The sequence below is a fragment of the Haemorhous mexicanus genome, chromosome 3, assembly GCF_027477595.1.
Source record: "Haemorhous mexicanus isolate bHaeMex1 chromosome 3, bHaeMex1.pri, whole genome shotgun sequence".
NCBI lineage: Eukaryota > Metazoa > Chordata > Aves > Passeriformes > Fringillidae > Haemorhous > Haemorhous mexicanus.
This window is the reverse complement of record NC_082343.1, coordinates 97,671,471-97,684,734: the sequence shown is the minus strand read 5'-3', so window position 1 is coordinate 97,684,734 and position 13,264 is coordinate 97,671,471. Positions and strand designations below refer to the sequence as shown.

Below are 13,264 nucleotides of genomic sequence, written 5' to 3'. Positions count from 1 at the left end.
GCTGAAGTGCTGCAAGGCAGAGACCCCCAGGAAGACAGTGGGTCTTTAGTGACCTGTGTTTGCCCAGCCCCAAGGCAGTCACCAAACCATTGGCATCCTCCTCTCTCCCAAATTCTTTTGGGTGTGCAGCAGCACAGTGAGTTGGAGCCACTCACCAGCTCAGCTGAACACTTACCTTTACTAATCCTTATTGCTGTTGTTAGGGTTATTTTCAGGCAGCACTCTAGGTCATATGACCATTACTAGCATTGCTGAAAAGCTGAATATTGCTTAAGGAAAACCTGCCCCACTGAAGTTAATGGTAATATAATTTTAAAGTGGCTTGAGCTGACCACAAAGCAATGTCCTTGATCACATACCAAAGGAAATACACAGCCAATTGAAACACAGGTTTCTTGGTTGAAACTCTGCTGGTTTTGTCTCTTATTTTGAGAGACTACAAACAGGTTCTCATGTAAGTAGAGGCCAAGCCCTCCCTTCAGTCCAAGTTCACCTTGTAATAAAGCTCTGGCACAAGATCTCAGTGAGCTCAGCAGGCTAAAATCACCCATGGGGTGGACAAGCCCATGAATGCCATCTGACTGCACCTTGCTCCACCATGTCAAAACAGCAGAGTCCTGAGGGTCCCAGAGAGACCCAACAACACAGCAGAGGATTTCCAGGTGGCTGAACTGCAAGGATCTGTGCCATCAATAAGAGCACGGATGGTAATGGGGCAGGAATTTGGCCCACTTTCATCCAAATAGTATAAACAGAGCCACAAAGTCCTCACACCAATTACAGTATTTAGCCATCCTGGAATTATAATTCAAATAGTTGCTGGAGAATCAGCTGGGAAGCATAGTGCTGGTTCTTTTTTGTTGTTGTTGCTTGTTTTGGTTTTGGGTTTTTTTGTTTGTTATTATTTTTAATTTTGTTTTTAGTCGCTTGTGAGATATGAGTTATAAAACATGATTAAACTGAAAAGAGCACAGTTCTTCAGAAAACACAGAAGCAATTTTAGTACACTGGACAGAAATCTTTCCTTCAAGGATTGCTTAGTGCAGTTTGCTTGGAACTCCACATGAGAGAATAAAATCAGGCAATAAATAATGCTGACAATGATTTTCCTTTTTGAACATATCCCAGCTGGAATAATATGTTTGTGGTCTGCATGGGTGTCCAGATTATTAACAAATCCCAAATTCCTGAAGTCAAGTTGTTTTTTCCACCCAATGTAAAGCATATATTTTTGGGGATCTACATTATTTCCTTCCTTTCTCTGTAGCACTATGGCTGTTCCGAGCAAAGCCTGGAGAGAACGGCTAGAAAGATTACTCTTGTTTTCTCAGATTAGCTCCTGCCTTGATGGACAGTATCAACACACCTTTGGGAATGCTGCAAGAACTCTCTGTGCTTCTGAGCTGTCAAGAAGTTCAAGGAGTAGAGGGTGGCATGTGAAAATTAAAGTTAATTATGAAGAATGACATTGTTAGTGGTGAGGAGGAGTCTCTGGTAGGTTTTGTAGAGACTTTTCAATGACTTCATTGCATAATTCATGTTCCTTGCACAATGAATCAGCACATTAAAAAAAAAAAAAAGCCACACAGAAGAAACTGGTTAAAAATGTGCACCGAGAATTGTGGTGAGTTGTAGACACAAGATTAGTTATTGAGGAAACAAACTTTTCTTTTCAGATACTGCACTCTTCTTTCCTGCAAAAATCCCGAGCAAAAGGGTCTAGAGTCCACAGACAGTAAACAGGGAATGTCTTAGTGCCATTAACCTCAGAAAAATATTCTTGTAATTGCTTGGTGTTCCTTCTTGAGTGAAATTGTTGAAAACACAGAGGTCCAGCTCCCATCTCCCACTGCAGCATCAAGGAAGCTTTCTGCTATTGCAAAAAATCATCTCTGTCTGCTCTGCAAGATTGTAATTTACTTTCATCTACTTGCAGCTCTCCACAAAGGCTGTTTTTCTGAGGCTCTTGAAGACATGATCTAGGAGAAAACCTCTTACCTGCATTTCAGAGTGTGTCATCTTCTTGACCAGGCTGAGAAAGCATAAAATTACAAAAAATTATGTGTCTCCAACAGAATGTTTCATATCTTATCCTTCTTCACATCATGCAGAGTCTAATTTCATGTACAGACAGCTTCTGCTTCTAGTAAAATGTGAAATTTGTATTACTAAAGTAAGATTTAGGTAAAAATCAATATTTCCATTAATTTTATATCTGCACACTAATTAAATTTCACAGAACTCCTATGAGGTAGGTAATCCTCACTTTAACCTTTGGGAATGAGAATTATGAAGAAGTGATAGTCATCTCCCTCAGCTGAAGCCCTTTATTTAGAAGGGTTTCATTTTAGATAGTAAAGTAATCAGCAATTTTAAGCAGATCAGCAGTTTAGCTGTGGAACAACTTTAAAATTCTGGGAGCTGTGAGCAAATGCTATAGAAGTGGATAGAACAACGGGAGCAGGTTTATTTTGAAATAATGGCTGTTGCCATTTTGACTGTTTTAGCTAAACCCTAAACTGAAATAAACTAAAAAAAAAAAATCAAATTAACAGTTGTCAAAGTCCAAAGAATGAACATGTCATTGTTTCTTCCAGTTCTGTCATCAGTATTGCCTAGATACAAGATTAGATGTTCACACTTCAAGAATTAGTTTTAGGGGGCCTAGTTTGCCTATTTCTCATAAGGTATAAGGAAAAGCTTTTCCCCCTCAGTGTAGTCAAATATTGGAACAGGTCGTCTAGGGAGGTTGTGGAGTCTCCATCTTTTGAAATATTCTAAACCCAGTTGGACATAGTCAAATTATCACTGAATATCCTGGGTTGGTAGGGACCCACAAGGATCACTGAGTCCAACTCCTGGCCCTGCACAGCACCCTCCCCAAGAGTCACACCATGTGTCAAAGAGCACTATCCAAATGCTCCTTAAGCTCTGTCAGGCTTGGTGCTGTGACCACTTCCCTGCAGAGTTCCAGTGCCCAAACACCCTCTGAGTGAAGATATCCTTTCCCTGATATCCAACCTAAACCTTCCCTGACACAACCTCAGGCCATTCCCTTGGGTTCTGTCACTGGTGACCACAGAGAAGAAATCAGGGTCTGCCCCTCCTCTTCCCCTCACAAGGAGCTGTAACTGCAGTGAGGTGTCCTCTCAGTCTCCTCCAGGCTGAACAGAACAAGGGACCTCAGCCCCTCCTCATACAGCTTCCCCTGAAGGTCTTTCACCATCTTTGGAGCAGTTCTGGGCAATTTGCTGTACCTGACCATACTTCAAGCAGAAGACTGGACTAGAGACCTCCAGAGTCCCTTCCAGCCTCAGTAATTCCATGATTTCTAGTTTTTTCTGTAGTTTTGTTAGATCCAACCCGGTTTTCCTTGACAGCATGCTGGTTTTTTCTTCCTAATAATCAGGGGACAGACATACAGCTGAAGTCCAGTTAAGTGTCCAAAATCCTTCTTCTGCCAGATCTGGTCTGAGCACAATCAGTGCACCCAACAGGAAGAATAGGAACATAGAATCATTTGGATTGGAAATTATCTTTAAGGCCACTGAGTCCAGCTGTTAACTCAGCCCTGCCCAGTGCACCACTAAACCGTGTCCCTGAGCACCACCTCTACACATCTTTTACCTACATCCAGGCATGGTGACTCAGCTGCTCACCTGGGCAGCCTGGACCATTTTAATCAAAACACATCACAGTGTAAAACATATAAAATAATAAAGGAAGAAAAATAAGAACTCTACTCACATAAATGTGTATTGTTTCTATAAAAGGGAGGTAGAAATAAGATTTAGAATAAAATTTAGAAATCATAACTTTTGTGGCCATTAACTGGTTATGTGACACTCCAAGTATTTAAAAGTTAGCTTTAGAAGTTTTAAAGCTAGCTCTAAAAGTTAGTAGCAAGGGGTATTTTAACACATGAACTTCTAACAAGGAACAAGGATAGCAACATTTTATCTAAAGCAGGGAAATTTGTTTTTATAGTAAAAAAGTTTCTAGAATACCGACTGTGAAGATGACAGTTCAGTTTCTTCTGTAGGCTATAGAAGGTCAAACACCATCACCTCAGTTCCATGAATTGCAGTCTCAGCAGCAGGATGTCCATTAATTTGGAGCAAAGGTACTTCTTGCTTTGTTAAGAGGCTGTAAAAGTTTTATCCAAACACTCTTTTTACATAAAATTCATGAGAGTGTTTGGCCTAGGGGCTGTATCTGAGCTCCCTCTTCTCAGGTAAATCCCTGATCACAAAGCTGCATCACACCCTTTTAGGTTAATGGAGCCCCTCTCTCCTAACCAGCCCTCCCCAGGCAATCTGTAAGGGCTTCCTAAAAAGGCTGGGAGCCACAAAAAGAGGAGGAGAGCTCTCCAAACATCATTGATTAGAAGGTGACCAAGAAAGTCTCCCATTTCCACAGCTGTTTCATCATAGAAGGAAAAAATAAGGCTACTGTACTTTAAAAAAAAAAAAAACAAAAAAACCAACAAACAACAAAAAAAAAAAGAACCCCACCTTTTTTTCTTCAGAAGATGATTTTAGGATCTGACAGGGAAATAACAGAAGGCCTTTCTGCTGCCTGTAATCAGATACAGTAAGTCCAAGAAAAGAGAACTATTTGAGATTTTTCTTTGTGCTTTACATTCTGATTGCTAACTAGATGGACCTTCTTAATGTTACTTTGCAGGAGCTAACTCTCCTAAATGCCTTTATGAGGAATTTGGGATCCTTCCTAAGGTTATGAAATTCACTCTCAGTTCAGCTTCATAACATACAGTAAGGGTTAGGTATTAAGTGCTTTAATAAAATCGACCCCAGGTGATTAGTGTAAGATGTCAAAATAAATCAGTAGATGGACAATTGAAAAATGTCAAATTTTCTAAATCTGGTGCTCCTAACAGCAACAGTGAATGATACTTATGAAGGAGACTCATCATTCTCTGTAATAGCTGTAACCAGATCAGCAGCCAGACCTTGTCAGCCAGTTGTTCTTGCAAAAGGAAATTCATATGGTAATATGCAGTATAACTCCTCTGTGGATAGAAACTACATATACAAGGATTCATGTTAACATCTAGAACAGAAGGAAGGCCTTTTTAGACATTATAAATATCAGCACTCATCACTGTATGTAAGTAGATAATTAGGGTAATTATTCCAAATTAGCAGCTGCAAGCCCTGCAGATGGGAATTTCAGGGGCTGGTAACTATTGTAAGGTAGAATTTCTGCAAGTTGCAAAGCCCTTTCCATATTTTGGAAGATGTATATTTAATCACCCTCATACATGATGTTAAATGTTTTTGTTAATATCTCAAAATAAAAATCTTTCCTGCACTTACATAATGCTTTTGCTTTTCTTTAAAGCTGTTTTGGGGTTTGAGGTAGCCTGGATTTGGAAAGATGATTCCAAGAACTTAATCTATCAGCTCAAGTAAATGAAGAACTAAGCTGACCTGGGACTCAAATTTTGCTTCTATTCTCAGTCCGTGAGGAAAAACAATGTCAAGGGCCCTTTTTTTTTTTTTTTTTTTTTTTTTTTTTTTTTTTTTTTTTTAATTGAAAATGGCAAAAAGACTCTAGCTGATCTCCAAAGCTCTGGATGAAACCTTCTGAGAAAACATATGGTCAAGCTTTCTCACCAGGTTCCAGAAGCATTTTCACTGCATTCATTGTATTGTGCTCCTTCGAATGGTTTAAGAGGGGAAAAAAAAAAAAAAAAAACAAAAAAAAACCACAAAAAAAAACCCAAACCAAAACAAAAAAAAACCACCCACAAAACAACAAACCCCAGATATTTTCATTGTGAATAATGTTTTAACCACCATAAATGCTTCTGTGATAGCCAATGAGTTAATCTGATTACAGAGGGATTCTTGTTGCCTTGTGTACCCTGAGCACATCACACCATAAATGGAGCAGGACTTCTTTGGTTTTTAGCTTTGGTCTTTAGCTGTTATGTGAATTCATATAACTTATGAATACAGACAGCAAAAGAAATGCAATCAACAGAAGCAGTAATGCACATAACTGTAAGGTTTGTCCTTATCACAGTAAAGAAGTTTAATTTTTTAGATACTTTAATGCACAAAATCAGTCTTTCCTATCTTTTAAAACAAGTTTGCAACTTCAATCAACAAATAAGCCTGTGTTGTACTCATTTAAATCCAGTCCTTATCTAGTTATTTGAACATGGAATTTCAGACAAAATAAAGTCGAGAAAGTAATAATTTTCTGCATTTGAGTAAGTAAAAGGTTATTGATCAATGTCTTTTTAAACTTTCTATTTAATTATCTTTGAAGTAAAATGAAGGAAAGAAGTTTGAAGCTTAAATAATCATTCTATGAAAAAGTTATGAGGGGTTTTTTTTTAGAAAATAATATTAAAACATGATAACTCAGCTTTAGTACTGAAAATTTAACAGTACACTTTGTAGTGGGCCTATGTAGATGCCAGCAACTGCTTTTTTGGCATTTGGATTTTGGCTTTAGCTATGCTGACATACATTTAATAAAGACTATTTAAAAATTAGAGTATGTTTGTATGATATCAAGTAATAAAATAGCTCTCTAATTCAGATTTTTATAGCTGATAGAGTTGACAGCTGAAGATTAAAAAATTAAATGCTGAATTTATTGTATATATATTTAGTATTTTAAGTGACTGGCTATGACTACGATGACTACATGTAAATGATCCTTTAGATCTCGTAGAATCATAAAAAGCATTCCTGAAACAATGTTATACATATTAGTTCTGAGAAAAGAAATGAAAATGATGCATCACACTTACAGGCTTTAAGTTTGGGAAGATTTTCAATACTTCCTTTCACAATCCAAAGCTCAATAATGTGAAAAGTTGGTTCCTTTGCGTGATGTAACCCATATTTCACTTGGATTCATGCTCTGTCCTACTACTTTGTATAAGAACATGACTTTTTTTTTCTCTGATAGTTATGACTAACATTTTTCTGATATGTGCAATCTATTTCATCTCTTTTTATCTGACTTCATCTTCTGTCTTTTTTTTCTTTTTTCTGTCTTAAGCTTGGGCTTTTAAATTTAATATCTCTCTTTTTTCTTGTTCACCCCCTTTTAAAACTTCATTTCTCCCTTAATCTCTTTTTAGGACTCAAAGCCCCAGTTCTGTTCACCTGGTGTGCAGGGCTCATTCATTTGTCTTGAAAGGGCCACAGATGGCAAGCAGATCATGTTAATTCTTTAAACCCAGTCTCCAAGACTGCTGAAACCAATGGGAGCATTTGCTTCAGCTCCCCAGTGAACTCTGTCTATAGAAGTTTTCAAATATGTTTGACTTGAAAATCTTTATTTGACATCCTGCTTTGCAGAAACTACAAAATATATGTCTAATTGAGAATTCAGACTCATAGTCTATTAGTAAATAAAGACATTAAACTGCTTAATGTAGATGGAATAATAATAATTTTGGTAAAGGATTTGATGCTGCCAAGGGCATCTGTCTTGGTCCACTGATGAACTCTGTCACATCCTACATTTTACCTGTGAGTCCTTATAATGCATTACAGAGAGTTGCCTATATCCTTAAAACAAATTAAATGCGTAAGTGTGTTTCTGGATTAGAGCCAGAGGACTCAGCACCTTAGAAAATTAAATATTAAAAAAAAAAAAAAACAATACTGGCAGAGACAGGCTGTGTTTAATCACAAGCATTGGAACAAGGCAGATTTCACTTTGGATTGAAGAATCCATTCCTGCTCAATTCTTTGGTAATTTGTGGTGAGGAGAGATTTCCATCCACCAGCTGTGGATTATCTGACGACTGATTTTACTTTTTTGAAATCAATTTGAACTGCATAAAGGCAACCACATATAGTATTTAACTGGTTGAATTTCTGATATATTACAGTCTCTATCAACTATTTTGCAGTTTCTAAATAGAAAAAGTACAAATGACCACTTTTTCTTTTTTTTTCCGCAGAAGTTTGCCCTAAATCCTAATCCCATCCATTTATGCTAAGATCATGGTTTAGTTTAGCCCCTTACAAGGACTGCTGGTAATAAACCCCAAAGTGCTCAGCTTTCAATGAGTTATAGCTCTGAGATTCCTGGTTAACCTATTGTTACCAGATTAAAATCTATGTGCAAACTTTAAGCTGCTTCCTGCAGTTTAGAGCATGCATACATTGCAGCTCAGCTCACAATTCATGACTTCATTGTTCCTTGGGTTCTAACATTTATAAACTGAAAATTTCCAACTCTGAAGTTGAAGTTAAATGGCAAAATCATTTAGGGTTCTTAGAAATCTCTTTATAAGCCATCTGTTTCCGAAGAATAAAAAAATCATCACTTGTCTTTGTAAAATGAATAATGGAAGGAAGCATTTAAACATATGGAAAGAATAAACCACATTCTGTGTGTGTGTGTGTTTTATGGTCTCCCTTAGGTACCTCAGGATGAATGGGGAGGATACCCAGCTGGTGGGAAAGATGAAGAGATCCCGTGCAGAAGAATGAGAAGTGGGAGCTATATTAAGGCCATGGGAGATGAAGAAAGTGGAGATTCTGACACTAGCCCCAAGACATCGCCAAAATTATCCGTTCGACCGGAGTCATTATTAAAGTCCATTGCGCAAAGACCACTGGGAGATCATCAAAAGTAAGTTTTACTACACCTTCCTGGAAGTTGTCATGACTTGGATAACTTTTCTTTGTGTCTTATGGGCAATGGTCAGCTTCCATAGGAAAAAATATTGTAGTTTAAAAGGTAAATTTTTTGCTTCATTTTAACTTAGTTACAGTTGCTTGTGGGGTCTGGAAGAAAACCTGACATCTTCCACCCATGGAATAAACCTTCTACTTCTGAATGAGTTTGTTATGTTTACTGAAGGAAATGTATACTTATGTTATGCCAAAAGTTCAAAGTTATGGGGTTTTTTCTTCTCTAGAAGGATTGGTTTATATTAAAATTTTTGTTATTTCATTGCTTTCTCTGAAATAGAAAATATACTCTATTCTATACTAGTTATAATATTAAATATATAATTGTAGCACATATTGGGCATTTTACACCTTTTTTATCAGTGTAATGCTTTATGTATCAGCTATAATGTATCACACTCATTTAAACACATTGTGGATGATTTTGTTTGACTGGGTTATTTTTCATTCATACTACCATTCATGCTGCCTACAATATGGCCTATTAAATAACTAAAGCAAATCCTAAAACTACAGGAAAGTATGTAGCTATATATGTTTTCCAATAGATCTTTATTTTCCTCTCCTTTTTATTTTTTCAATATATAATTTTATTAGTAAATCGTAAATATTCTTGTCAGGAAAGTTTCAAAGTGGTAGCCTGATTTAAAATCTGCAAATTTGTGAATTTGACTGGATGTTTCTCATGGATTAGCAAATTTATCTTTCTGCCTGGGATATAAACTAAAGAAATTAAGAGTGAAATCTTGGACCAAGTGTTATTTATTGCACTGTAGGTAATACCAGATGGTTTACCATACTGACTCACCTTTTCATGAAACAAAATAAAACAAAATCCATAGGCAAAAATCCTTTTGGCTTAATTAAATTGAATTATTTGCCTTGCAATCTGCAAGAAAGCCACCAACTTTCACAATTATTGAAGAGAAGAGTTTCCATTGTTTCACATGGTACTGGCCCAGCCACTGCCTGGCTGACTTCTGGGCACCGTTGTAGGTCAGGGATCATTCCCACACCCAGTTTGGTTGCAGTCATTCCAGTTTTGGAGGGGATGTCTTATCTTATTCTTGCCACAAACTGAAATATTTTTTTAAGACACTGTTTTAACTTACCAAGCACTTAGACCAAAAAAATTTATTCTATGCTGTTTTTTATTTCCAGCTATGATTGGGCCTCCCACAAGGGAATCTGAGTAGCAGCAAAAATTTTCCAGTGAGTGACAGGTCTTGGTGCCTGCTCTAGACCACTACAGCTTATAACCAGATTCAGACAGCAATTAAACATAGCTAAACATACATATTAAAATAAGGAATATATTTCAAGAAAGAAAGTATTCCTGATTTGTTAAATCATGAAGGCAGGTGGTTGTTAGTAGGCCAATACCAAATGTTGTGTCTTCTGTCATTTTTCCATGTATTGCAAATACACCACTCAGAATTTAATTGATTGAAGCATGGGTGCATTGCTGATGCATGTACTGGGCTTGACAGCTGTGCTTGTTCATGGCCCCGGAGGATTTCATGGCATAGCTACCACTAACCAGTCAGAAAAGGAGAAATCTTTCTGTAATACTGTAAAATACTATCAGGGGTTCTGTTGAAAATTTGTCACTAGCACTGGACTAAGAATAACTGAACAGCCAGGCTGCCCCTGCTGACAGATATCTTTTAAGTCCTCAGTTTTTCCTTAAACTGAAGGGCAACACCTTGAATCTGCCAGCCCAACATTCACAGGTTTTTCCAGTGGACTTCAACAGAAATGTGACAACTATTCTGGTTCTTGTAAGTCTTTCTTGCAAAAATCTACAGATTTCAGCAACCCTAAAGGCAGACAGAAAATTTCTTGTTGCACAGAAATACCAAGTGCTGATCCTAAACTTGGGTTTTCACCACAAGCCATCTCCTCCCAGTATATCTGTCTCCCTGTCCCTGTGGTTGCCTTTTCTGTCTGGCAGATGTCTGTTAAGGATTTAGCAGTGGAAAATGGTTATGGAGCCTTCCTTCCTGCCCCAGCACGGCTCAGTAATCCCCACTGCATGCCGAGCACCATTTGTAGCACCGATCATGCTGCTGAACCAGAAGCCAGGCCTTTGAACAGCATTCCTGCATGTATAACAGGGCTGAACAGCATCTCTGGCATGTGTTATGAGATATTACATAATTCAAGATGTCAGCTGCATTAGCTGGTTTTTTAGCTTGTTTACCCAGATGGAGGGAGCTAGTGCACACCAGTGAAAAGGGGGTTTAATTCTCTTACTCCTCTGCTGGGGTGACAGGGTAGCTCAGAACTGGGGTCTGCCAGACCACAGTAATAAAAGCTGAATATTGATAGTTTTGGCAGTATAAAAACATTTATTGGCTGCAAAACAAAAGTAGATGGGTTTCATAAAGAAAAGCCTACTTTTCCTTCACAGTCCTGAATATGATAAAATGAAAATTAGAACAGCCTTCACTTAACCTTCAACAGACGTTTGACATGTGTGCTTTTCTCCTCTGAGTATTACTAGGCATCTTTGCAAGGATATTTTTCCCATTTAAATTCTGTTTATGCTTCATCAAAAGTAAGCCCTAATTTACTGGTTTGTGTTGCTCCAAGATCCAGCAAATTGAACTTTAAAAGTTTCTAAACAATAAAAATGCATTTTTTGCATCTGAATAAATAAATACAAATATATAAATACAATAAATACAAATATATAAAAGCTGACAGAAGCAGGTCATACATCCAACCACAGCCATCTGATCTCCACCTCTGGCAGACAGAGAGCACAACCAGCAGCATCCCCAGCCCACCTCCAGCCTGGGCCACCTGTCTCACCTCTGCATAGTGCCAAGACATGGTTCAGGGACCAGCTCTGTTGGATGCAGCCACTCTCTCAGTAGGATAGGAAAGCTTGGCCCAGGGTCAGGTAATGGACCTGGCTTATTTCTGAGCATAGCTATAGCATAAAGGGGCTCAATTTTTTTTCTGTAATTTTCAAAAATTAAATGCAACTAAATATCTAGATTACTGAAGATAAATGAATTTAAATTCTTTCTTTATGTTTCAAAAACCTAAATAGTATGTTGCACTACTTAGTCCAATAACATCAAGTTGAAGCCAGTGTAATTTATTAGTATTATGAGGAAATTGCATTTGAGCAAATTATAATGCAATCAGACTTGCTGTGGTGGAGACAGGACACATACCTGAATCTAATTCCTTTCAACTTTTTGTTTTCTTGGAATGATGCCAGAAGTCCTATTTAATGTGGAAATTATGTTTACTCCCAGTAGACCTAGGGGAAAAAAAAGTTGTCTTTTTTTTTTAATTACTATTCACTGTGATTATACAAAATTGTTCTGACGTCACTTTTGATATGCTAGAAGTGAAATGCAAGCCCTTCTATTCAGTCCATTGTTTTCTGCTGTGCTGTGATGCTACTGAAGATGAAGTTAAACTGTGTTGGAAGGCAGTGGTTTGTAGAAGTATGTCATATACTGCTAGTCATTTTAATTTACATTAGATATCATTAATCAACTAAACAGTTTATGGAATGGATAGCTGAAACAAAGGGAGTATCTGTCCCTATCCTAAATAAGTTTTGTGCAATCCTGGAAGAGAGAGTGATCCACATGATTTATAAGGGTATCCTTCCAACCTGTTAAATGCAATTTTTCTGTATTTATGAGAAAACCATGCAAAGCTGAGATGGAAGCATCAGAGACTCTGGGATCCAGAAGGAAAAGCTGAAAATAAAAAGAATTTTTTTACTCTGGAGTAGGAGAGTAATTTGGAAAAACTGAATATAATACAGTTATTCTATGCTTTTCATTTTCAGGAAAAAATACTTAATATACTGATTATGTAAATGAACAGAATGACACTGTAGAAATAGCAAATTCCATTTTCAGTATCTCCTTTTTGAAGTGTTATGAAAGACTCTGAAAACCATCTCACCATTTAGTCAAAAGTGATAACAATAGCATTTAGCCCAAAGTAAATACACTCTATTTGAAGATCATACTGGTATCACTCACACAAATGAAGAGTCATGCCGTGCTGAAGTTTTCCATTATGCTCTGAAGTGACTCACAGGAAACTATGAAAATTAAATAGGTTAAGCTACAGCAAAATAAATTCAGTGACAGCAATGTGTGCTTTTGTTTTGTAAACCTCTAATGGCAGATTTTCCTGTTGGTGGTAGTGCAGACACCCTAAGCTGATGGGTGGACAGACAGAAAAACGTGTGAGCACAAAGGTAGTGCAAAAATGTAGTGTTCCAATGAGGAAGGGAATCTGCCATAGTGCAAATTGTTTGGCAAACTACAATAGTACAATACAAGTGATACTTCAAGCTGTCTTGAAAACCCAAGATTAAGTTTTTCTCTTAATACTCTTGGCCACTGTATGGAATGAGTATCTTAAATTATGAATCACACTCACAGAGAGAGAGCATCTGTGCCTCCCTCAGATGTTTAACATCTTTGTTTTGTGGGTTGTTTACACCCATAGCACACCTGAGGAGCGTGATGCATGTCCATATTTCAGCCACTCTTACTCACTGCCTGGTGAGTCAGCACTCAACA

The 13,264-nt window shown here is 37.5% G+C and overlaps 1 protein-coding gene across 1 annotated transcript in view; it reads left to right on the top strand.

The window, feature by feature from the left end:
- Positions 1-13,264, top strand: part of DLGAP2 (DLG associated protein 2) — a 103,433-nt gene that overhangs the window by 23,029 nt on the left and 67,140 nt on the right. The window contains exon 3 of the mRNA XM_059842802.1: positions 8,423-8,634. Coding sequence (XP_059698785.1) covers positions 8,423-8,634 — 212 coding nt within the window. The remainder of the gene's footprint in view (positions 1-8,422; positions 8,635-13,264) is intronic.